The 24,608-nt window shown below is 41.2% G+C and overlaps 2 protein-coding genes across 3 annotated transcripts in view; one reads left to right on the top strand and one right to left on the bottom strand.

Moving 5' to 3' along the window:
* The first annotated feature begins 6,569 nt into the window (after positions 1-6,569).
* LOC118730849 (protein FAM50A-like) lies at positions 6,570-7,903 on the top strand. Its single transcript, XM_036459208.2, has one exon. It carries the CDS (start codon positions 6,711-6,713, stop codon positions 7,731-7,733), a length of 1,023 nt encoding a protein of 340 aa, XP_036315101.1. The 5' UTR covers positions 6,570-6,710; the 3' UTR covers positions 7,734-7,903.
* A 557-nt stretch (positions 7,904-8,460) lies between these two features.
* The window catches only part of DMC1 (DNA meiotic recombinase 1), a 29,081-nt gene continuing 12,933 nt past the window's right edge, over positions 8,461-24,608 (bottom strand). For both annotated transcript variants that reach the window (XM_036459207.2, XM_036459205.2), the window contains 5 exons: positions 24,165-24,238; positions 23,923-24,037; positions 23,531-23,591; positions 12,757-12,873; positions 8,461-8,762 (listed from right to left, as the gene is read on the bottom strand). In XM_036459207.2, coding sequence (XP_036315100.1) covers positions 8,693-8,762; positions 12,757-12,873; positions 23,531-23,591; positions 23,923-24,037; positions 24,165-24,238 — 437 coding nt within the window. In that variant the 3' untranslated portion in view covers positions 8,461-8,692. The remainder of the gene's footprint in view (positions 8,763-12,756; positions 12,874-23,530; positions 23,592-23,922; positions 24,038-24,164; positions 24,239-24,608) is intronic.

Here is a 24,608-nt window from a genome sequence, read left to right as displayed (position 1 = left end):
GGCCAACAATTAAGCTCCTCCTGGGATTTAGACTGGATAGGCCCTGAGGGAGTTTTCTGGACTAGTTTGTTGTATAAGCTAAGTAATTAAATCTGAGGCTCTTTATAAAGTTAGATCCATGGAAAACCCCCTATTTTGCCAGGGGACAAATAATTCATGTTTTGCTAGTAGATCAGGTCTCATACTTTTTACAGCATCTCATAACTCCTTTGTCTTCGTAAAGCTTTTCACAGTACATAGCCATATACTTCTGTCATTATTTTGCCCTCCAAAAAAAATAAATCTTTAATCTTTCTTTGGCAGCCAAGCTTCTGGCAGACAAGCAGGGATTGTAAAGTGAATCCATAGTATGCATTTCTCATTCTTGACCTATCTCTGCGTTTTCCTGCCAACAATGGTTGAAGCTTATTACATTTTCCTAAATACAGTGTAAGGTTTTTATTCCAGAGAACCTGAGAATTTCTTTAGTAACAGCCAACACTGTTGGTAAAAATGAAATATGCTTTTCTCAATTCAGCCTTTTTTTGTAAAACCTAGCCATATCTTACCATATCATACAAGCCAGCAATCACATTCTTTGGTGTTTACCAAAAGATTTGAAAACATGTCCACACAAAAGCCTCATTATAGCAGCTTTATTCATAATTTTCAAAAATTGAAAGCAATCAAAATGTCCTTTAATTAGTGAATGGATAACCTGTGGTACATCTAGACAGTGAAATATTATTAAGAGTTAAAAAGAATTTAGCTACTAACCCATGAAAAGACATGGAAGAACCTTAAATGCATTATTGCTAAGTGAAAGGAGCCAATTTGAAAAGGCTACCCATTGTATAATTCTACCTATATGACATTCTGGAAAAGGCAAAACTATGGAGACAATAAAAAGATCAATGGTTGCCAGGGGTTGAAGGGAGGAAGCGAGGTAGAGCACAGAGGAGTTTTAGGGCAGTGGAAACTATTTTGTATGGTGTCATAATGTAGGTACATGTCATTATACATTTCCTGAACACATAGAACGTACACCACTGGGCTGCACCAGCATAGCTAAGGGTCTGGAGAGCCTAAGGGAGGGCCGGCGAAGGATGAAGAAAAGACAGACAAAGAGAATAAGCTAGGTCTAGGTGGATTTTCTGTGCCTGGCTGAGACCACAGAACAGGTCCACACTGCAAGCTGATTTTATTTTATTTTTTTTAATTTTCTTTTTTCCAATCTTTATTGTTCATATTGTTACAAAGGTTCCTCATTTCTTCCCCCCTCCACCAGGTTATCACCCCACCCTCCGCCCCCTCCCCATCCCCCATTGTCCTCATCCATAGGTGCAGTTTATGTTCAGTCTCTTCCTCCCTCCCTTTCCCCTATAGTAAATCCCTTTTCAGATAGTAAATCAGTTACTTAGCATTTTCTCCTATCAATAATACCTCCACATGCCCAATGATACATTTCACACAAAGACATTTCCAAATAGGTCAACCAGCCTCATCCAGCCCCCACCCAAGGCACTCACAGATCAACACCCCAGTCCTATACTAACTCAACACATCCAGATCTAAGCCTTCATCACTTGATTCAGCAGACCCTCAAGTTCCCACAAAAGTTTCCAGCCATGTCTGAGAGGCAGCCGTGGGGCAGGGGCAGGCGAGGAGCGAGCTGTTCCGGGCCTGGCTGCTCCGGGCCTGGCCTCTGTTGCTCTGGTTCGTTCCACAACCAGCTGCTCCGGGTCTGGTCACCGCCGCTCCCGACCTATCGTAGTTGCTCTGGACCTGGCTGCTGCTGCTCCGGGCCTGGTTGCTCCGGGCCTGGTTGCTCCGGGCCTGGCCACTCCCAGACTGGCAGCTGCTGCTTGCAAGCTGATTTTATAGTCAGAGGTAAACAAGGTAATTCACAATGTTCTTATAAGTTTCACTTGTTTTGGCAGCACTTGCTGCACCTCCCACAGCCCATTAGCTACCCAGGAAAGATCTAGGGAGCAGTCACAAGATCCAGCTTAATTATGATAAGAGAACTGTGCCCTCTAAGCTGGGACTTGTTCTAAGCTTTGCCAGAAGGTGAGCCCAAGGCTTAACCCTATAATCGCTCCCTACACACCACCAAGACTGAACCCTAATGTAAACTATGGACTTGGGTGAATGTGGTTTCATTTATAGAAACAATGGGATGTTGATAATGGGGGAAGCTGTATGTGTGTGAAAGCAGGGATATGTGGGGACTCTTTGTACTTTCCACCCAAAAAAATAGTCTTAAAAAATACCTGAGGACTAACAGCTATTAAGTGCTCATGCTCACCATGTTCCAGGCATGTGCTATGAGCTTTTATTATTTTATTTTAGGAAAATGGATAGTTCTGTGAGAAAGAGATTCAATCCTAGAGGATATTTAGGTGTTTTCAATTATATTGGTAATGTTTTCATTTCACAAGTATTGATGGTATTATTTTTAAACCTTTTTATCTTAAATATTTCATAATACATTTAAAACATGAATGAATGAAGGAGAATAAATGCAACTTTTAGCTTCATATGAACTTGCTCACTGAGACAGTGGGTTGTTAGATCAATCTTTACATCTGGTCTGCTTGACATTATATTTTATTCCTCAGTGTTACTGGTGTTCAGGTATACTCTCCTAGTGTGCTTAGTCACACTAAGGCACATGTGTCAAATCCGTCCCGCCAGGCCTTGCAACGTGGCCCGCACCGCGCTGTCATCACTGCACTCCGCTGCGTTTCCATCACAATGACAGTTTATGACTGTTCAGTAAACCATTCGGCCCGCGATTTAGGCTGGATTTTAGATTTTGGCCCCTTCTCTGATTGAGTTCGACACCCCTACACTAAGGCATCCTTCTATAAATCAATACTGAGGGACTAAACATACTGAAGACCAAGGGTAAAGGCCTGACCCTGCGGCATGGAACATTCCCACCATGTGAGATCTCTTAGGAAAAATCCAACTTGCCTTCACCAGCCGAAACCCCTTTCTTTGCCTGCCTTCAGACTTACAAAGTCTTTAAAATGTTATTTAAATACTAGAGGTCCAGTGCAGCCATGTTAGATCCGCCAGCCAACCCATGAGTCACATGAGCTGGTTCCTTGCTCCGAAAAGAATGCCTTATCTTTTTTCTAGATGCCACTTTAGGAGGTGAAGGTAGAATGTCTGTAGCCATCTTTTGCCATGACTGGAGCTTCTGGAGAACAAAACCAGCACACTGAGAATTGGAAATTGGAGGGAAATAAAGAAAACCGGAGTCTGTGATAACGTCATCAAGTTGCTGAATTAACTGTGGAGCTAGTTGACTTTCGGACTTTTTATTATATAAGAGAGCATATTTCCCATTGTTTAAGTTACTTTGAGTTGGCTTTTTTTGTTACTTGAGGTTGAAGCCATTCTAACTGATACGTTCCTCTACCTGCTCAGGTACGAAATGCCTGACATACCTGCATAATATATAATGGACATTTAATAAATTTGTTATTGCTGAGGAAATTGAAAAAATGTTTGTGGTGGCGACTGCTAATTGCTTACCCAACAACCATTCTCCTTTTCCTCCTTACTTACAGAACTCTGAATTTTAGCTGGGCATACTGCAATCTAGAACAAAAGATTATTTCCCTGTCTGCTCTGCATATAGATATGACTCTGTAACTAAATTCAGGCCAATGAGATGTAAGCAACAGTGTTGTGTGGGAGGGCCGATTACAGGAGCTGGCTCAGCTGAAGGAACCTGCTTTGTTGTCCCAATTTTCATCTTGCCTCCCCAACTTGGTTTCTCTGGCTAGAGTTCTAGGCACCATGGAAGCCGTGAACTGACATTGAGGATGGAAGCCAAGAGCTAGAATGTCAAGCAGAAAGAGAAGCCTGGGGTCCTGATTGCTACCACTCCAGTCCGATTCTTCATCGTCTCGGAATTGAATAATTATTATAACTCTTTTTCTAAAATGTCTCCCTGATGCCAGTGCTAGTTCCTCTGCCCATTTTACTGTGCCTCTAATAGATTACCCCTCCAGCTTCCCATGGCCACAACATTCCATCAGAGCATGCCCAGAACCTTTATTTTGCCACTTTAAACTTTGCTATTACTCGGCCTGACTCTGAGTCTCTATCAAATGAAGATAAAAGTCACTAGTTGGTTCTCTTGCTGCAGCAAACGAAGTAAATACTGTTCTCATTTGGTGGTCTTTGTTTATTTCCACAGAATGAATGATCTGTACAGGATCTAACTTGGGTGGGATGTAAGCCTGGAGCTGTAAGTAGCACCTTGGCGACTATGGAGGGAGAGCCTAAGAACAGTAGCAGCACAGAGATGGGCAGAGCAGGACATGGAGGCCCGGAGAACAAGACCTGATGATGTGCTTTAGCCACCTGTGGCTAAACTCAGCTCTCCCGGATTTTGCTGTTTCATGAGCCAATGCATTCCTGTGTTGCATTTGCTAGTTGGAGTTTCTGTGGCTTGCAACCAAGAGTCATGACAATAAAATCTTTCCTTCGAGCCCCGCCAATCCTCTTAGCATAAGAGTCCGTAGCAATTTCCAGTCTTGTGGAGAGGGAGAATTGGAGAGCCCTCATGCTTTGGTCACTGATGACAAATGGAACCCTGACCTAGAGAAAGTTCAGTGGGCACCAAACAATGCTGCGCTGTCCCACAGTTAGGCTCCAAGGTTTACAGCTTTGAGTTCACATTCACGTGCTCCGTGCTCGGCTACTGTTCTCCAAGGTAGGACCTATCAGAGTGGCTGGGCCTAGGGAGGTTTCCAGCTCACCACATGCCATTCCAAAACCAGCCCTCTGCACAGAACTGCAGGCCCTGGTGTCAGTCCTGGTTTATAACCCCCATGCCCACCTCCTGGTAAATTCTCCTGGTCTGGGGCAGGGGCCTATTCAGCTTAACCTAGAAAGATTTTCTGAATTTCAACTCTTGGGAGTTTTATTCTCCCCCCTCCCCCTTACCAAAAGGCCTTGGACTCCTACACAAATTAGTCCAGCCCCTCTCCAGTGCTCGGTGTACAAGGAAATCTCTAGGAGATGCTTGGTTTTTCTCAAGTAATAAAGCGTTCCCTTCTCTAGGGCAAAAAGTATGTATTTATATCTAAAAGAAGCTATTTCTTCTTCTTTTTTTTTTTTTTTTTTTTTTTTTTTAGGAGGCTTTGGTTGTGTTTACACTATAAGTCTGTTCTCTCAGGGGTTGATTTACCTGAAATCAATAAACATTCTATTTCTACAAAAGAAGCCATTTTTTGAAATGGCCTTTCAGAATATAAAAAATCTGCTCCTAGATGACTGTATCTTTGTTTACTCAGGGAAGCAGTTCTGTGGTTTAAGAAGTATAAAATGAAAAAAAGCTCTTATTTCCCAGTACCCCACACTGAACAATTCTGCTTGTCTGGTTACTCTCTTGTTTGTTTCCAAATCCCAGCTTCTAACACACTGGCTTGCAGGTTACCCTTCCCTCTTCTATCTCTGGAACCCTACAATCCAAGACCACACTACTGACTGCATAATCATTTGCTCTCTCATTCTTCATAAATATTAGTTTTTTTTCCTGTTAATTAGTATACACATACTTGGAGAGCAGAAATCAGTTTCCCTGACTATTCTTTATCACATAGCATTCAATATACAGTTAGTGAGTGAATGACAATGGATGATCAGGTATCATTTGTAACAAATAGTACTTTCAAAGCTTGAATTTTTTTAAAAAAATGTATTTTATTGATTTCAGAGAGAAAGGGAGAGGGAGAAAGATAGGAACATCAATGATGAGAGAGAATCATATCATCCATTGGCTGCCTCCTGCACCCCCCACACTGGGGAAAGAGCCCGCAACCCAGGCATATGCCCTGACCATGGGTCAAATCTTGACCTAATGGTTCATAGGTCGATGCTCAACCACTGAGCCACACAGTGGGACTTTTTATTTTAATTTTTAAAAATATATTTTATTGATTTTTTACAGAGAGGAAGGGAAAGGGATAGATTTAGAAACATCGATGAGAAACATCCACCAGCTGCCTCTTGCACACCCCCTACTGGGGATGTGCCCGCAACCAAGGCACATGCCCTTGACCAGAATCGAACTTGGGACCTTTCAGTCCGCAGGCTGACGCTCTATCCACCGAGCCAAACCGGTTTCAGCTCACAGCGGGGCTTTTTTTTTTTTTTTTTTTTTTTTTTTAATCTCTCCTTTCCTCTCTGAAATCAATAAAAAATAATATATAATATTAAAATGACATTCTTTAAAAGTAATTTCAACTTGTCAAAAAGTCAAATGTTTTAAAATCCAGCTTAATTTAATGTTTCTTTTCTGTTGCTATAAAGCTGAGTGTGCGGTTTGATACTATAAGTTAACAAAAAGCTTTTTGTGTGTGTCCTGTAAACATTTCTTTCTCAAATGTCTCGCTCCTCTGGAAAGGTACCCTCAGGAGACGTTGGAGAGGAAACCTGACAGAGACTGGACATTTCTGAGCTGTAGGACTTCCCTTCCGCCTAGCGGTTCACTTTAAAAAGCTGAGAGGGGGCGGGGCCGGGCGCTTGCGCCTGCGTGTCTCTAGTAGTCTACGTCACGGCGCCGACGTCAGCTGACGGCACGTACGCCGCGGTCGCCGCAGCCATTTACTCTACCGGGCTGTTGTCGCTGCTGTCGCCGCGGCCCCGCCGCCTCCGCTGCCTCTGCCGCCTCGGTCGCCGCCGCCGCCTCGGTCCCCGCCGCCGCCATGGCTCAGTACAAGGGCGCCGCGAGCGAGGCGGGCCGCGCCATGCACCTGATGAAGAAGCGGGAGAAGCAGCGCGAGCAAATGGAGCAGATGAAGCAGCGGATCGCCGAGGAGAACATCATGAAATCCAACATTGACAAGAAGTTCTCCGCGCACTACGATGCCGTGGAGGCCGAGCTCAAGTCCAGCACCGTGGGGCTGGTGACCCTGAATGACATGAAGGCCAAGCAGGAGGCCCTGGTGAAGGAACGGGAGAAGCAGCTGGCCAAGAAGGAACAGTCCAAGGAGCTGCAGCTGAAGCTGGAGAAGCTGCGCGAGAAGGAGCGCAAAAAGGAGGCCAAGCGGAAGATCTCCTGCCTGTCCTTCACGGTGGGCGAGGAGGAGGAGGAGGTGAGCGAGGAGCAGGAGGAGGTGGCCCTGGAGGAGGAGGAGCTGGAAAGGGAAGAGATCGCCTCAAAGAAGAGGAAATTGGGGAAGAACCCAGATGTGGACACCAGCTTTTTGCCTGACCGCGACCGCGAGGAGGAGGAGAATCGGCTCCGGGAAGAGCTGCGGCAGGAGTGGGAAGCCAAGCAGGAGAAGATCAAGAGTGAGGAGATCGAGATCACCTTCAGCTACTGGGATGGCTCCGGGCATCGCCGCACAGTCAAGATGAAAAAAGGCAACACCATGCAGCAGTTCCTGCAGAAGGCGCTGGAGATCCTGCGCAAAGACTTCAGCGAGCTCAGGTCAGCGGGGGTGGAGCAGCTCATGTACATCAAGGAGGACCTGATCATCCCCCACCACCACAGCTTCTACGACTTCATCGTCACCAAGGCGCGAGGGAAGAGCGGCCCTCTCTTCAACTTCGATGTTCATGACGACGTGCGGCTGCTGAGTGACGCCACTGTGGAGAAGGACGAGTCACACGCAGGCAAGGTGGTGCTGAGGAGCTGGTACGAGAAGAACAAGCACATCTTCCCCGCCAGCCGCTGGGAACCCTACGACCCCGAGAAGAAGTGGGACAAGTACACGATCCGGTGAACGCAAAGGTGGAGCAGGCTTGCTCCCCAGCTCCCTCCAGGCGCCCCACTCCCCGTGTCTCCAGGATTCCAGCTTCCCCCTCCTGTGACATGACTGATCAGCCCTTGCCCCTATGCTGTCATTTACTGTTTCTTTCTTTTGTGATAAAGAAATGTACATGTTAGAATCAGTACTGTGTTTTATTTTTTTAATTTTGAGATAAAATTCACATAACGAAGTTCACCATTTTGGCCGTATGCAAGTATACAATTCAAGGGTATTTCGTACATTGACATTGTTGTGCAACCATCACCCCATCACCTCTAATTCCAGAATATTTCCAATATCCCAAAAGGATTCCCCTTACTCTTAGCAGTCTCTCCCCCAGGCCCTGGCACACTCTAGTCTACTTTCTGTCTATGGATTTGCCTATTCTAGAAGTTTCACATACATGGTATTACCCAATTAAAAAAAAAAAAAAAGCTAAAGTGAGAGAATTAGGTACCCCTTTCCCAACTAGTTTTTATTATTATTTTTCTAATCTTCACCAGAGGATATTTTTCTATTGCTTTTAGATTGAGTGGAAGGGAAATGAAGGAGAAAGAGAGGGAGAGAGAAACATTGACTGACTGCCTCCCACAAGTATCCCTACTGGGCTGGGGATCAGGCTGGGGTATGGTGCTGGAGATTAAGCCTGCAACTGAGGTACATAGGCTCATGCTCTAACCACTGAGCAAACCAGCTAGGGCCCAAACTATTTTGATAGGTTCATTCATATATATTCATGAATTGACATACAATATAAAGTTATAAATCAAGGACTTTTTACATTTTTAGATAAAAGATTTAAATCTCTTGCCAACTTTCCTTTAACATGTTGAAAAAACAAATTCTTACATCAAGATCTGAAATGTGAGGCTGCTTTTCTATTTCTTCATCTCCTAATAAGGACTAAGAGGCAATTTGCATCAATTCACCTCCTACTCCTTGGCATCCCCAATTCCTCCAGCAGTTATTGCGAAGGTGGCTTCATTTTCAGGCATCTCAGGGCTAACAAAATGCAAGGGAACAAGTTTATAAAAAGCTCTATGTCTATAAATACTGTATTCATGTCACAGACATCACACTCCTTTCCGTATGGTTTTCCAGAGACATCTCAGAGTTGGTACAGCTAAATGTGGACTACAGAATTTACAAGTATAAACCCACAAACACTTATTTAGCAACTTATTTTTTCCCCTCTAAATCTTAGGGAAGTTTGAGCCAAACTGAGGACATGCTTGGAAGCAAGATCTCAAATGTTCCTGAACAATTTGTATATGTAAGCTTCTGAATGTCAAGAAAAATTACCCCAAGCTTAGAAATAGGCCGAAAGGATAACTGACTATTCTTTCAGTGAGCTGTCAGGCATTGTGTAGCAGACCCTGAGGGGCTTACACGATTCTAAAGGATATGCGCCTTTTATTGACTAGACCAAAGCGGGGGAAACTGAAAGACTGAAATGAACAGAAAGACTACTGAGTAACTTCAGTGGAGAAAACAGGTTGGCTAGCACATCTTTCCAGGTTATCCGATTCTATGAGAACTGTGCTTTGCATGGTCTATGAGCTATTTCATAACTCTGTAAGTTGTAGAAAGCTATGAGTTATACGAATTGTTCTTGTCCCCAGAAATGTCAATTTTGAGGATGCACGTAATTGATTATTGCCCTGTGGATACTGTAACCCAGTTCTTATCGATTTATAATTCATTTCAGCATTCCTTATTTGACTGCATATGGGTGGTAATTTGCTTTTTTCTTTTAATCTAGTTATAAAATTTTACTAGTTACTGCATTAATGAGTTGAATATACTCTTTGATATTTTATATTTGTACATGAGTCATTGTATATTCTTTAAATTTTACTTTTTTGTTCTACAACTCTGTAGGGGAGAGTTAATTTGTAGAACACTAATAGCAATGCAGATGATTCTTGTCTGAGAGTAATGCTGATTATTCCTATCTATAACACATGGAAATTAATTTCATTATGTAGAGAAGCAACTGATTTCCCTCCAGTAGAAAAGATAACTTCATTTGTTGATTTATCTTATTTTTTAAATATATATATTTTTATTAATTTCAGAGAAGAAGGGAGAGGGAGAGAGAGAGAAACATCAATGATGAGAGAGAGTCATTCATTGGCTGCCTCTAGCATTCCCCACACTGGGGATCAAACCTGGGCATGTGCACTAACCAGGGATCAAACCTTGACCTCCTGGTTCATAGGTCAATGTTCAACTACTGAGCCAGGCAAGTGAGGTTTATATTTTTATTTTTTATTTTATTTTTAGAGAAAGAGAGGAAGGAAGGGAGGGAGGGTGGGTGAAAGGGAGAGAGAGAGAGAGACAGAGAGAGAGATTTGTTATTCTGCTTGTGGATGCATTCATTGGTTGATTCTTATACATGCTCTGACTGGAAATTGAACCCACAACCTTGGCGTATCTGGACAATGCTCTAATTAACCGAGAACCTGTCCAGGGCCAAAAAGCCATTAATATGCTCTGTAAACCACTGCAGAGATTTGGGCTTTTATTATGGACTAAGATGGGGAGCCATTGGAGGATTTTAAGCAGAGAATAGATATGATCTTAGTTTTTACAAAGGATCTCTTTGACTTCTGTATTTAAAATAGACTGTAGAGGCCGAAACCCGTTTGGCTCAGTGGATAGAGCATCAGCCTGTGGACTGAAAGGTCCCAGATTCGATTCCGGTCAAGGGCATGTACATTGGTTGTGGGCACATCCCCGGTGGGGGATGTGCAGGAGGCAGCTGATCAATGTTTCTAGCTCTCTATCCCTCTCCTTTCCTCTCTGTAAAAAATCAATAAAATATATTTTAAATATATATATAAAATAGACTGTGAAGGAGCAATGGTTACCTAACTGCTTAGGGCCTTGGTTTCCTCATGTGTGAAATGGGGATAATGACCTCTATCTCTTAGGGTTGTTGTTATAAACAATGAAATATATATATAAAGCACTTGGCATGAGGCCTAGCACATAGTAGCCATTCAATTAGTGTTAACTATTACTATTAGCAGCAACATCTTTACCAAAAAGTTCTGAAATTCAGAAGTTCTTTGTGAGAAATCTTTAGGAACTAGAAAGAAGGGAGTATGTGCTACATAGACTAGAAACTTAGAAGATAACTTTTGACATTTTAAACTCTGATTTAATTTGTTTTGCTATTTTTATTCTAATCTAAGGAAATTTGACATAACTAATCTAGATAATAACTTTATCCTTTTTGAGTCTGCAGAACCCTAGTATTCTCTTAGGACCTTAAGAAATGGAGGAGTTGTCTGTTCCTGCGGCGATTTGGAGGGCTTGATGAAATACACAAATGATTGAACATGGAAGTCCATTCATTTAACTTAATAGTTACTGAGTTCCTACATGTGCCCAGTAGCTTGCTAGGTGCTGGGGACATTTAAGGACCAAACAGTCCCTGTTGTGAGGGAGATGTACATGTAATCAGTAGAAAAGTGTTAGGAAAGTTCTAAGCACAGAAATCTGTCCAAGATACAGATCAAGAATTTTTAGTAAAAATATGAAACAATTCTACTATTTGATTTAACAACAAAAAAAAACATTTGTAGCAAATTTCTAGAGATTTTTTGAAGCACCATAAAACACAGCATTTGAATATTATAGTCTTCCAAAGGACAGGCAATAAAAAGCAAGATGGTCTGTATAAAACCCTATAGATATGGGAAATGATTATTTAATATTTATTCAATAACAATGTATAATAAGCACTCTGCTTCATAGCAAAAACAAGATTAGGAGCTCATCTGATTTCTTTTTGACTGATTTTCCCCTCCTTACAGTAAAGGTTATTACACCTCTTTGCCTTGTTGCTCAGGGATGGCTAATCAGTAAGTCACAAATATTGCACATCTCTGATTTCCCAGGCATAGTGTTCCAATCCTCAAGATATTTAATGTCTGGCAAGGATGACATATGCTATACTGTAAATCACTACCAGTGGAATGTAAGCTGTATGAGGGCAGGGCCTTGTTTTTTGTTTCACTGATCTGTCATTAGAACCAAGACCAGATGACACATAATAGGTTTCTCTATAAAATTTATTGTTTGTAATTATTTTCTTAAGAAAGAGAGTAGAAGGGAGAGAGGGAGATGAGAGAGAGAGAGAGAGAAAGAAAGAGAGAGAGAGAAACATCGATGTGAGAGAGACACATCAATTGGTTGCCTTCTACACGTGCCCTGACCAGTTGGGATTAAGCCTGCAACCCAGGTACCTACCCTTGACCGGGAATTGGACTGGTGACAATTCAGTGCATGGGCTGGTGCTCTAACCACTAAGACACACTGGCCAGGGCTGTTTATAATTTTTAAATAAATAAAATACTGTAAAAGAATATAAGGCATAATATAGGATATAGCCTAGACTGCAAGGGTCAGGGGAAGTGATATTTAAACTAAAAAGAAAACTGGTAGAAAGAAAGGAGAACATATTCCTGTCATATCTTGTACTTTTCCTGTACTTAACCACACTTCAGTTGGAATTATTTTATTATCTAGCTTCACTGTAAGCTTTGGAAAGTCAGGGACCAACTCTGTCAATAGAATCCCTAAATCCCTAGAACCTAGTACACAGTAAGGCATTTACAATTAATTGAATAATTAAAAATATATATATTTTATTGATTTTTTACAGAGAGGAAGAGAGAGGGATAGAGAGTTAGAAATATCGATGAGAGAGAAACATCGATCAGCTGCCTCTTGCACACTCCCTACTGGGGATGTGCCCGCAACCAAGGTACATGCCCCTGCCTGGAATCGAACCTGGGACCCTTCATTCCGCAGGCCGATGCTCTATCCACTGAGCCAAACCGGTTTTGGCTAATTAAATAATTTTTGAGAAGAAAATTCAAACAATGTAGTATCTCCCAGTGGTATAATTACACCCTCTCAAGAGAGACAATTTCATTTAACACCATATGTACAAGAATCTGATTAAGAAAAGGAAAATATTTACCTGTCATAAATCTTGGCAATTCTTAGTTCTCCTCTTCCCTTTCGCAAGCTTATTCTTGTTGTTGATGCATGAGCCAGAATGTGTCCCCCAATGGGTTTTTTGGGGTCTGCCTGAAAACTGAATTAAAAAAACATTTTCAGGTTACAATATATGAACTATATAGAGTAAATCCTGAAATTTCAAAGTAACTTTTCTGTGGAGGATGGCAGTGGATGAAGTAGGTGTCTGTTCTGAACAAGCAGAAGTTTGGCCTAGCCAGTGTGGTTCAGTGGTTGAGCTTTGACCCAGAAACCATAGAGGTTGTGGTTTAATTCCTGATCAGGGCACATGCTCAGGTTGTGGGTTTGATCCCCAATAGGAGTGTGTGCAGGAGACAGCCAATTAATGATGTTCCTCTCTCACTGATGTTTTTATCTCTCTATCCTTCTCCCTCTAAAAAACAATTAAAGCATATTTTAAAAAAAATGAACAAGCAGAGTTCATTAATTTTGGTGTGAGGTAGAGTTTGGAGTCATCCAGGTTAGGCTTCTTGTTTGTTTTTTTTTAAATAGAAAAAAAAATCCCACAAATAAAATATTAATATGTTAGGATAACTCTTGAGGTTAAGCAATTTTTCTTAGCAAAATACACTTTATTTATTTATTCATGCACTCATTTATCAGAAATATTTATTAACAGCCTACTATGTGCCAACTACTATTCTAGTTTAATGAATAAGAACATCCAATGCTCCTTCATCATACTATGATGTAAATGAGCAGCTGGAAAACATCCTTCTATATATTAACTGTAGTTAAAAGCCTTCAATGTTGTACAGGTTATGAATTTGCAGTGAGAATAATCTCAGATACAGAAGTTATCAAGAATATCAAGAACCTTGCTGAAACCGGTTTGACTCAGTGGTAGAGCGTTGGTCTGCAGACTGAAAGGTCCCAGGTTCGATTCCGGTCAGGGGCATGTACCTTGGTTGCGGGCACATCCCCGGTAGGGGGTGTGCAAGAGGCAGCTGGTCGATGTTTCTCTCTCATCAACGTTTCTAGCTCTCTATCTCTCAACCTTCCTCTCTGTAAAAAAATCAATAAAATATAAAAATAAAAAATAAAAAGAACCTTGGACTGTAGAAAAATGGATGCTGCCACAGAAGATAGAACAGTTGAAGAGTCTATCAACGACAGACCAGAAAGGAGAGTCAGAGTTAGCTAAATGGGCTGAGAGAAGTTTTAACAGCTATGTTACAGGTGTCTCTCAATACGGACTAGTAATTCTGTATGAGCACAGTTAGCTTCACCTCCCCTTTTCCAAAACTTCAGTAGTTTCCTCAAGTCCCCTTCTGTATTCTTGTCCCCTCATCTTTGACAACACTGCCTGCTTCTTCACAGAGAAAATTAGTGCTTTCAGGAAGAAGCTCCCTCAACTCCACTTTCTGTCTGCCACCTACATACTTATTTGCAGTTGTAGTCATTCTTCCTCCCTCCCTCTCAAACTTTTCTTTTTTCTTATTTCAGCAACTCCTCTTACACAAGGATGCCTTTGCACACAGGCTTCCCTCTGAGACAAAAGCCCCTTTCCCTTGTCATTCTTCTTATGAATCTCTCCTGCCCCTATAACCCTGAGACAGAGTAGATGCCTCCTCCCTCTGTGCTCTCAAACTGCTGTACACATTTCTCTATTTTTTAAAATTAACTTATGTATTTAGCCTCTCCCGAAGACATTTTTTCCATTGATTTTGACTTTCAGACAGAGTGGAAGGAGAGGGAAAGACACACAGAGAGAATCGTTGGAATGAGAGAGACACATTGGTTGCTCCTGCACCCAGTACCTGTAGAACCTAGCCACCCTGGCCAGGCCTACAGGCCTCTATTAAAGCAGATTAGGGTACTGAGTCGACGTCATCCTGGATTTAGTTCCTGGTGAGATGCAGATGACAAAAAGAACTAGGTTCGGCTCTTTCTGTTCCTTTGGTGGGAAGGGTTTGGGGACTTTATAAGGGTTAAAGGGGCAGAAGTGCCAAGGGGAGGGAGTTAGGGGGCCTGAACAGAGATCGTGGATTGCAAATTAATGAAATTAACCTAATCTTTTCCATTCAGCCACCCCGCCGCTGGCCGGGCCCTAATTGCCCCGGTTAATCTCATTAATGCCATTGTGCTGCCACAGTATACCATCCCTCCGCCCGACCTCTCCGCCCCCATCCTTTCCCCTCAGATCCGGTCCTATTTTTGGGTGCGATTTCCTCTGCAAAAAGCTCAAATTCATTGTGGCGATTTTACTTTGGGGCAACTTTGCTTTTCCCTTTCCAGTTTTGTTTTGTTTTGAAGAAAATGTGATGGGCAGCGTTCACCTCCAGGAGGATTGAAAAGGCCGCTCTTCCCCCGTGTACTCACCGCCAAATCACCCCCCCACCCCAACCCTTTTGTTTTTGCAAAGGCCAAAATTTGTATAAAGGCACAAACGATGGAAGAGGTGCTGCATGCTTCTTTAAATAGGTATATGTTTTTATTTTTTGCAGTCACTTTGGGTCTGAAAACTACCATAGCAGTCAGTCCTAGGCCTTCCCCAGCGGAAACCAAATCTGGCCACTGCTGACACTTGGCCATCAAAAGCAGCATTCTGAACCAGTTTCCCGGTGTTCACTGCGAGGAATTTTTTTAAATTATATTTTGGAAATGGGGTGCCTTCTCTTTTTGTAATAAAATAAAATAAAAATAAAGCATTGCAATATATATATTTTTTAATTTTAGAGGATGTTTATTAAAGCTGGTGTGGACCGAAGGAGCTATCGATACATGCTAACCTGATAAGCTCAGGGGAGGCCTGCATGGCGGTCCTGCAAACTCAGAGACCTGAAGTCACCACACAGGATGGTCTCTACAGCAGCGGTTTTCAACCTGTGGGTCAGGTTTCTGGTCAGGGCAGCTCGATTCCCAATGTGGGGCGTGCAGGGAGCAGCATATCAATGATTCTCTCTCATCACTGACGTTTCTATCTCCCTCTCTCTCTCCATCTCTGAAGTCCATAAAAATACATTTAAAAAATAATAACAACCAAGATTTATTGAGTCCTTACTATGTGGCAGTCCATACTATTCAATCTCATCTAATTATTTCCCTTTGCTTGGATTCCATATTTAGTAACTTTGGATTAAAAATTGGATTCCTATAGAGGTCAACCTACAGAGAGAATGCACTGGTTATAAGAACCTCAAATGTAGTTATATTTTTCAGTATCAGTAAATGGGCCCTCTGGTCTTTGAGTCTCCTGAGCTTAATGTGGGTCTGCCCCTGAGAGATGAACTTGTTCTTAGCAGGATGGACTGAATCAAATCTCTGCCTGCAAGGCTTAGGGCCTTGAATTCTGGTCAATTAACCAGGGTAATAGGAATATACCTGAAAAGCCTCTCAAATGACACTATGCCAACCTTTTCCATCATATACAGCCCTGATGTACTGTATGATATATGAACTTACCATTCTAACTGTTTCTTCATTTTATTTTTAATATATTTTTATTTATTTATTTATTTATTTATTTTTTTACAGAGAGGAAGAGAGAGGAATAGAGAGTTAGAAACATCTATGAGAGAGAATCATAGATCAGCTGCCTCCTGCACACCCCCCACTGGCACATGCCCCTGACCAAAATCAAACCTGGGACCCTTCAGTCCGCAGGCCGACGCTCTATCCACTGAGCCAAACTGGTTTTGGCATTTCTTCATTTTAAATGGGGATTAATAACTGTGCCTAACTAGGAGGGTAGTGGTGAAAATAAAATGAAATTATTTAGGTAAGACATTAGTCCAGTGACTATAATATTACCACCTGCTTTCTTAAACCCGAAGCAAACATCTTATCTATGTTACCTTGAGCTTCTTAACTTTATGAGTTTCTTTAACTGTAAAATGAGAACAAAAAGACCTTATATCTTAGGGCTGTTGTGAAGATCCAAGATATATTTAGTATAACTCATAGGAAGCCTACTACATGCCAGGAACTGTGCCAATTAGCTCTACCCTTACAGTAATCTTGGCACAGAAGAGATACTCAACAAATGATAATTATTATTATTTAACTAAACAACTCAGATAAAACATACAGACCAAGAAAATCTCCTTAAAGTTTCTTTGAACTTTCTTTGAACCAAATCTGGAGGTAAAGTACAAGATAGCATTCCACATTCTTTTAGAGTGCTTTAATTTACTTCTATTTCTGACCAAGTAAGAACAGCTTAAGAAAAACACCCACATCCCTCCTTTAGCATATTCTCTTATTTCCCCTTCTTTTGTATTTTCTTTTCCACTTCTTCCTCCTTTTTTCAGGGGTTAGGGGGATGTGATGATAAAGAGGGAGAGATGGGGTTGGATATTAGAAATAAAGAGGGCCCAAGAAAGATTATTTATCCCTTTCTGGTTGAACAGAATACGGCCTATATCTTATCATGGAGGGTAGAACCCAGAACAGCCTGACCTCCCAACCTCAAATTTGGGTGATGGGGTCATGAAGCATATATATTTATGTTTATAGGTTATGGTGATGGTAGGGCAGATATCTTTCTGGGAGTGGAATGTACTTAATCATGACAGTGAGGCTAAAAGAGCACAACTCTGAAGTCAAAGATACAAGGATTAAAATCCTGGTTCTGTTTTTGTTTTTAAATAATTTGTATTTATTTCAGAGAGGAAGGGAGAGGGAGAGAGAGAGATAGAAACATCAATGATGAGAGAGAATCATTGATCAGCTGCATCCTGCATGCCCCACACCAGGGATTAGGCCAAAAACCCAGGTATGTACCCTGACCAGGAATCAAACCTATGACCTCCTGGTTCATATGCTGATGCTCAACCACTAAGCCACATGGCCGGGCTGGCACTGTTTTTTAATTGTGTGATGAGTAAGTACTAAATACTCTGAGCCTCTGTTTCCTCCTTTGTAAATAATATCTATCTGAAATATTTGTTGGAGTGGGGACCTTGAAGGACCTGGGCAAAGGCAAACTTGAGGGACAAGATGGAATTTCTGAGAAGGGGTCCAATGAGGAGAAAAAGAAAGGTGAGCATGCTCAAGAATAAGGAAGATGCTTTGAAGTTAGAGGAAGATAGTGAGAAAGAATATTGCCAGAAGAGAAGAATTTTGGAGAAAGAGAGGGTTTAAAAAAAGGAATATGTTTAACAAGTTTTGTTAAGTAATTCACCCTTTTTGTTTCCTCCCAAAGTATGCAGAAAAATCTACATTTTTCCACACTTTGAGATGGAATCCTAGAATTTTTGAAGTATGAAGCAACATACTGGAAATACCTTCACAAAAAGAACAGGAAGCCCCAAGGAGGCTGAGTGAATTACATAAGATAATGCATGAAAGACCTGGCACATGGTAAGTAGTGAATAAAAATATAAATTCTCTTAATTTTGATGGAGAAGAATATAAGTTTAAATGACAAGGTCACCATGCTAGTAACTCTGGTTTAATATTTTTCTCTAACTATATTGCCTCTTAACTTATGCTAATGATGTTAAATCAATAGGAGACATCCCTAGAGAATAAACCGACTTATTTATGAGACTGCAAATGTCTTAAGATGACTTTTTGTTTTAGCGAGACAAATACACAAATGAAGTAGGCAATATCATGGTCTTATTCATCCCTCATCTTATTATTACCCTGGTGAGGAGTTTTATAGCCTCACTAGAGGCCTGGTGCACAACATTCCTGCACTGGGGAGGTGGGGTCCCCTCAGCCCGGCCTGCGCCCACTCACAGTCTGGGACCCTTGGTCCTTACTGCCTGCCTGTTCGCTGCTCCTTACCACTCAGCTCGCTGCTCCTTAGTGCTGCCACAGAGGCAAGAGAGGCTCCCACCACTGCCGCTGCACTCGCCAGCTGCCAGCCGTGAGCCCAGCTTCTGGCTGGAGCACACTGACCACCAGGGGACAGCTCCTGCGTTGAGCATCTGCCCCCTGATGGTCAGTGTGTATCATAGTGACTGGTTGTTCCACTGTTAGGTCGATTTGCATATTAGCTTTTTATTATATAGGATATTCTGACTTTTTATCTCTAGACCTTTATAAATTAGATCATCCTAGTTTTAAAATCTGTATCTGTAAGCCTTGTCTAGGAGCTATTGCTCTGCTGTATCACACGGTAGTTCCTTGCCTCTATAATTTTGTTTCTTTTTAATACAATGTGCCATCAAGTATAATGCATGGGATATAAGCCTCAATTATTGTCAGCTTACTTGGGGACTCATCCTAATTATAGTGATATTTCTCTGACAGGCTCCAGGCAAGCTGTGGCTTGGAGTTCCTCAACACTGAGGGGGAAAAAGGTATTTTCTTTATGGGAGGTTTTCTAATAGCATTTGGAATCCTTTAGTTTAAAACTTTTTTTCCCTTTAGTGTGGTAATTTATGTGCCTTATATGAAGACATGCATTTAATTTGTATTGCTATGATTTAAAATAAATTTAGAATATTCTAATTATGGAGAGACTTATTTCCTTACAACTCAGCTAGGTGGAGGAGATGATGTTTCAAAGTAGATGTTTCAAAGCCAGCAAAAGTACCAGCTTCTGTTACCTTCTCTGGCTCTTTACCTAGCTCATCCTTTATATAATAAAAGGCTAATATGCAAATCGACTGAACAGCAGAATGACTGGTAACTATGACACACATTGATCACCAGGGGGCAGACACTCAACACAGGAGCTGCCCTCTGGTGGTCAGTACTCCCCCACAGGGGACAGCTAGAAGCCAGGCTGTCTGCTGGAGAGTGCAGCAGCAGCTGTGGGGCGGGAGCCTCTCCTGCCTCTGCAGCAGCACTAAGGATGTCCGACTTATGGGGCCTAAGCTGTCAGTCAGACATCCCCTGAGGGTTCCTGGACTGCGAGGGGGCACAGCCAGGCTAAGGGACCCCCTCCCTCCTCAGTGCACAATTTTATGCACCGGGCCTCTACTTTCATTATAAATCTCCTCTCTACTCTGACTCCTTCAATTATTTTTTTGTCACCTCTCTATTTCTCCTGTCATTGTCTTACTGGAGTTAATCCAAAATGGTCTTATTCTTTTGGAAACTTTCTACAAATATAAGAAAAAGAACACTACCTGTGACCTAAAATTCTCACTGATTTCCTTTGCCTTCTAACTCCAGATAGACCGTGTTGGCCTCTTCATTGTTCCCTTCCCACATCTGAAGAAAGAACATTGCTCTTTAACTTGAACTGTTTTATTTGAATGCAACCCACTGAGCCAATGAGTCATTTTCTCTTTTTAAAGCAAGCCTGAAAAATCTTCCATTTCTCTTCAGTTTAAAATTATCTGTTTGTGAAGTATTTTATGTCCTATCTATAAAGATACCTTATAAAACAGAGAAGACTGCCTTCACAACTCAATGACTAACAACAATGGGTGCCCTTCCAAGACTAAAATTTTGAGTTAAGGAGACATCATTTAGTTATCTCTTTTTTATGAAGACAAGGCACATAGTCTTTTTTGTTAACTAGTGAATTTCTATAATCTTGATATACATTTTCAATAAATATTTATTGAATGAATTAAATGATTGATTTCCCTCTTCTCAATATTTCAACTTGCCTAATATCATTTGTGTAGTTTTTTCACATTGGAATCTCCTGTAAGTAGAAAATATTCATAAAAGAATATTGAAAAATGAGAGATGTATAAAACTGGAGAAGGTGCAGCAATACTCTTAGAGTTAATTTAGAAAATGTCTAATGAGAGACACATTCATTTCAGTACAATTTGCATAATCTACACTAGCTTATCAAGTATCATTTAATATATATGTCAATCTCCATTATATTTATTTTATAATTAGAAGTTTAGGGAATGGAATAGAGAGCAGAGTGACTGCAGTTAATAATAAAAAATAATATATGTCAATGACTCATTTATCTGCTACACTCTGATATACTGACTCAATTTTCAAGTGATATCACTAAGCTTTGCAACCATCAGAGTAATAATTGATGGAAGCAAAAATCTTCAACGGATGTTGAAATCAATGGGTGAAAGCTTATCATAGAACAAGGTTAATTACGCCAGTCTCAAAGTATAACCTCACAAATTACTTGTTGATTACAAAGGGAAAAAGGTCTTTTATAATGCAGAAATTTTGTGAACACCATCTTTTTTTTAATTTTTATTGATTTGAAGAAGGGAGAGAGAGAAAGAGCCAGAAACGTCGATGAGAGAGAAACATCGACCAGCTGCCTCCTGCACACCCCCCACCGGAGATGTGCCCCCAACCAATGTACATGCCCCTGACCGGAATCGAACCTGGGACCTTTCAGTCTGCAGACCGACGCTCTACCACTGAGCCAAATCGGTTTTGGCTGTAAACACCATTTTAATCACATGATCAAACTTAACACCACTAATAATGGGACAAACTGTCCTACAATTTTCTTACCAGAAGTGTTTAACACTTTAAATAATGAGAAAAAATCAACCCCAATTTGAGGGACATTCTGAAAAACAGTTCACCTGTGCTCTTCAAAAATGTCAGTGTTATAAAAGTCAAACAAAGGTTAAGGAGCTGTTTTGATTATAGGAGACTAAAGAGATATGACAATTACATGCAAAGTACAATCCTCCATTGCTCTTAATTCTAAAATAAAACCAAAAAATCCCAACAACTATAAAGGAAATTATTTGTCATAATTGGAGACATTTGAATAAAAGTGTATATGAGATAACACAGGTATGCCAATGTTAACTTTCCTGAGTGTAATAATTATATTGTAGTTATATATGAAAATGTTCTTGTTCTTAAAAGAGCTATGCTGAAGCATTACATGGCGAAGTGTCATGATGCCTACAAATAATTCTCAATAATTCACAAAAAAGGACCCTCAAATGATTCACCAAAATACACACACACACACACACACACACACACACTCACATATGATATGAGTGTGTGCACACATGAGAGAAAAAACGTGGCAAAATGTTAACAATTTGATGAGTCTAGGTGAAAGATATATGTATATTCATTATACTTGTCTTACATTTTTCTCTGATAAAATTTTTTTCTAAATAAAAAGTTGTTGAAAAGATCTTTAAAAAGAATATTATGAATTCAGGATTATTTTGATTGCTTATTAAGATACACAGTATTTAGAATTTTTATGGTAGCAACTAAAATTTCTTCAAATTTTCTTTTTTCATTACCTTCTTTTATCTCTGCTTGCCTTTCCCTTCACTGCCATCTTTCAAAAAGAGCCATCAATTCATGAATTACATGTACAAATATTTCAACAAATTCTGCTTATGCCTAATATGGACTGAATTGCTTCTTTAAACAGTATACTTCTCTCATAGGAACTCTTATATACATAAATAATCCTATAAAGCCTTCCCCCTTTTTTTAAGCTAAAAGTTTATTAGTTTTATTGAAGCCATTCATATATATATCTGGAATATATTTTAATTTCCCTGGGATTTTTACTTCTTATCCTTTAATATTCTTTTAGTCCTAGACAAAAGCAGAGCCGAAAATATCTCTGAAAATAGTTAAACTATTGCTTTATTTTATAAAGAACTAGGGGAAAATAGGTTCTGGATTACAAATAAGTGATATTTACAATTATAAAGTAACTAGAGGCCTGGTGCATGGATTTGTGCACATTGAAAGTAAATTAATTAGAAGATTGCTGGTGGGGATGGGAACTGGGTGAGACTGGCTGGACATGGCCTGGAGCCAACCTTCCTCAGTCCCTCCCCAACCAGCCACACTTGGAGTGGAGCGGGGCTTGAAGGGCATCTACGGAGTGATCGGGGTCCTTCTGGCAGGTGTGTTCCCTTTTGGCCTGTGAGGATTGGGCCAAAGCTGGCTCTCTGACATCCCCCAAGGGGTCCTGGGTTGTGAAAGAGTGGTACTTGGGTGACACACTCTGGAATCAGGCTCCCTCCACTCTGGTTCTGGGTGCATCACCTGAGAACCACAGCTGCCAAGTCACTGAAGCTCAGCAGCTCCTGCATTGAGCGTCTGCCCCCTGGTGGTCATTGTGCATCACAGCCACTGGTTGGACAGTCACTTAGGCTTTTATATATATAGACTAGAGACTTAGTGCATGAAATTCATGCATTGGGGGGTCCCTCAGCCCAGCCTGCACCCTCTTGCAATCCAGGACCTCTCAGGGCGTGTGGGATCGGGCCTAAACTGGCCATCAGACATCCCTCTTGCAATCTGTGACCGCTGGCTCCTAACCGCTCTCCTGCCTGCCTGATTGCCTCTAACTGCCTCTGCACCTGGGACTCAGGCTTCCTTCCTCAGACTGGCCAAAGGTAACTGGGATGTGGGCTTCCTTCCCTCTGGCCGGCCACAGGCACCTGGGATCCAGGCTTCCCTCCCTCTTGGTGATTACAGGCACCTGGGACCTGGGCCAGCTTTGCCTGAGTTGGCCAAAGGCACCCGGGTCAGCTTGGCCTGGGCAGGCACCAGGGACCAAGGGTGGCTTCCCTGCTTCTGGATGGGGCCGCAGGCATCCGGACTGTGACCTCAGTGGCTTCCCTGCCTCTGGGGAGGCTTCCCCTGGGCCGGGCCCCGGCTTTTATCTGGAAGGACATCCAGAAGATGTCCAGTCGATCCAGTCTAATTAGCATATTACCCTTTTATTAGTATAGATATTAACTGTGCAGTAAAGAGATTTGTGATATATTTGTGCCTACATCAGGACTGATTATATTGGAATTGTTTTCTATTCTACACTTTAATCCTCTGTTATTAACCTTTGTGAAATACAAAAGCAGAATATTGGGGCTTACGTCATAGTTGCTCCTGGATCAGCAGTCATTTGATTGGTCACAAACACAGCCACATTATATTCTGCATCAAGAAATAAAATTAAGAAAGTAAAATAATGGCAAAGTAAATATAAGAAGTTCTTTGCTTAGATTTCAGAAGGTAGGAATATTGTAGCTTGTTTTATAAACAAAATTATATTCATATTTTTCTTCAATTACATAAATTGAGTCAAAGTTATTATTTAGATACCTTATTGTATTAGAATCAATGTTTTTTTAAAGAGCAGTATTCCCATGAAAGAAATTTTATTTTTAGAAAATGTATTGCTTCCTGACATTATTCTGAGCTTCTCTGCAAAGTCTACTCAGGAAACAGTCACAGATGCTATTCTGATAGTGCTATTAAAATTTACCTTCTGAGATTTTTTGGAGTCGTGATAGCATCTGGGCCAACTTTTGTTGTCGTTCAGCCAACTCCCCACGACCACTGAAATCCACTCGAAAAAGTGCCATTATCGAATCAATGATCTGCACAGAATTCATGCAAAAATAAATATGCATTTGGAAAGGAAGAAGTTAATATGAATCAAAATCAATAAAAGAAAAATAATATACTAAATAGCTCTGTGAATGAGCAATATTTAAAAGCTTGTACCAACAGCTTGAATATGCCACCTTCTTCATGGAATTTTGCTGCTACATAGTCAAGTAGCTCCATCTGATGTTCACCTGGTGGGAAATGCAGTGAGAAAATGTTATAAAAGCTGGAAGAAGCAGAGGCAAAAATCAGTTATGTCTTTGGCAGTCAGGCAAAGAGAATCCTGGAAGGATTTCTTTTTTTTATCCTCACTCGAGGATATTTTTTCCATTTATCTTTTTTTAAAATTTTTAAAATTGATTTTAGAGAGGAAGGGAGAGAGATAGAGAGATAGAAGCATCAATGAGAGAGGAACATCACCCATCAGCTGCTCCTGCATGCACCCCTACCATGGATAGAGCCCACAAACCCGGGCCATGTGCCCTGACCAGGAATCCAACTAGTGACTTCTTAGTTTCTGGGTCAATGCTCAACTGTTGAGCCACACCAGCCAGGCTCCAT

This window comes from Pipistrellus kuhlii, unplaced genomic scaffold, assembly GCF_014108245.1.
Source record: "Pipistrellus kuhlii isolate mPipKuh1 unplaced genomic scaffold, mPipKuh1.p scaffold_m20_p_3, whole genome shotgun sequence".
In the NCBI taxonomy this organism is placed as follows: domain Eukaryota; kingdom Metazoa; phylum Chordata; class Mammalia; order Chiroptera; family Vespertilionidae; genus Pipistrellus; species Pipistrellus kuhlii.
This window is presented reverse-complemented; position numbering and strand designations above follow the sequence as displayed.

Bases quoted from the DNA above. Each gene is read 5' to 3' on its own strand.
- LOC118730849 (XM_036459208.2), top strand. From the start codon at position 6,711: ATGGCTCAGTACAAGGGCGCCGCGAGCGAGGCGGGCCGCGCCATGCAC.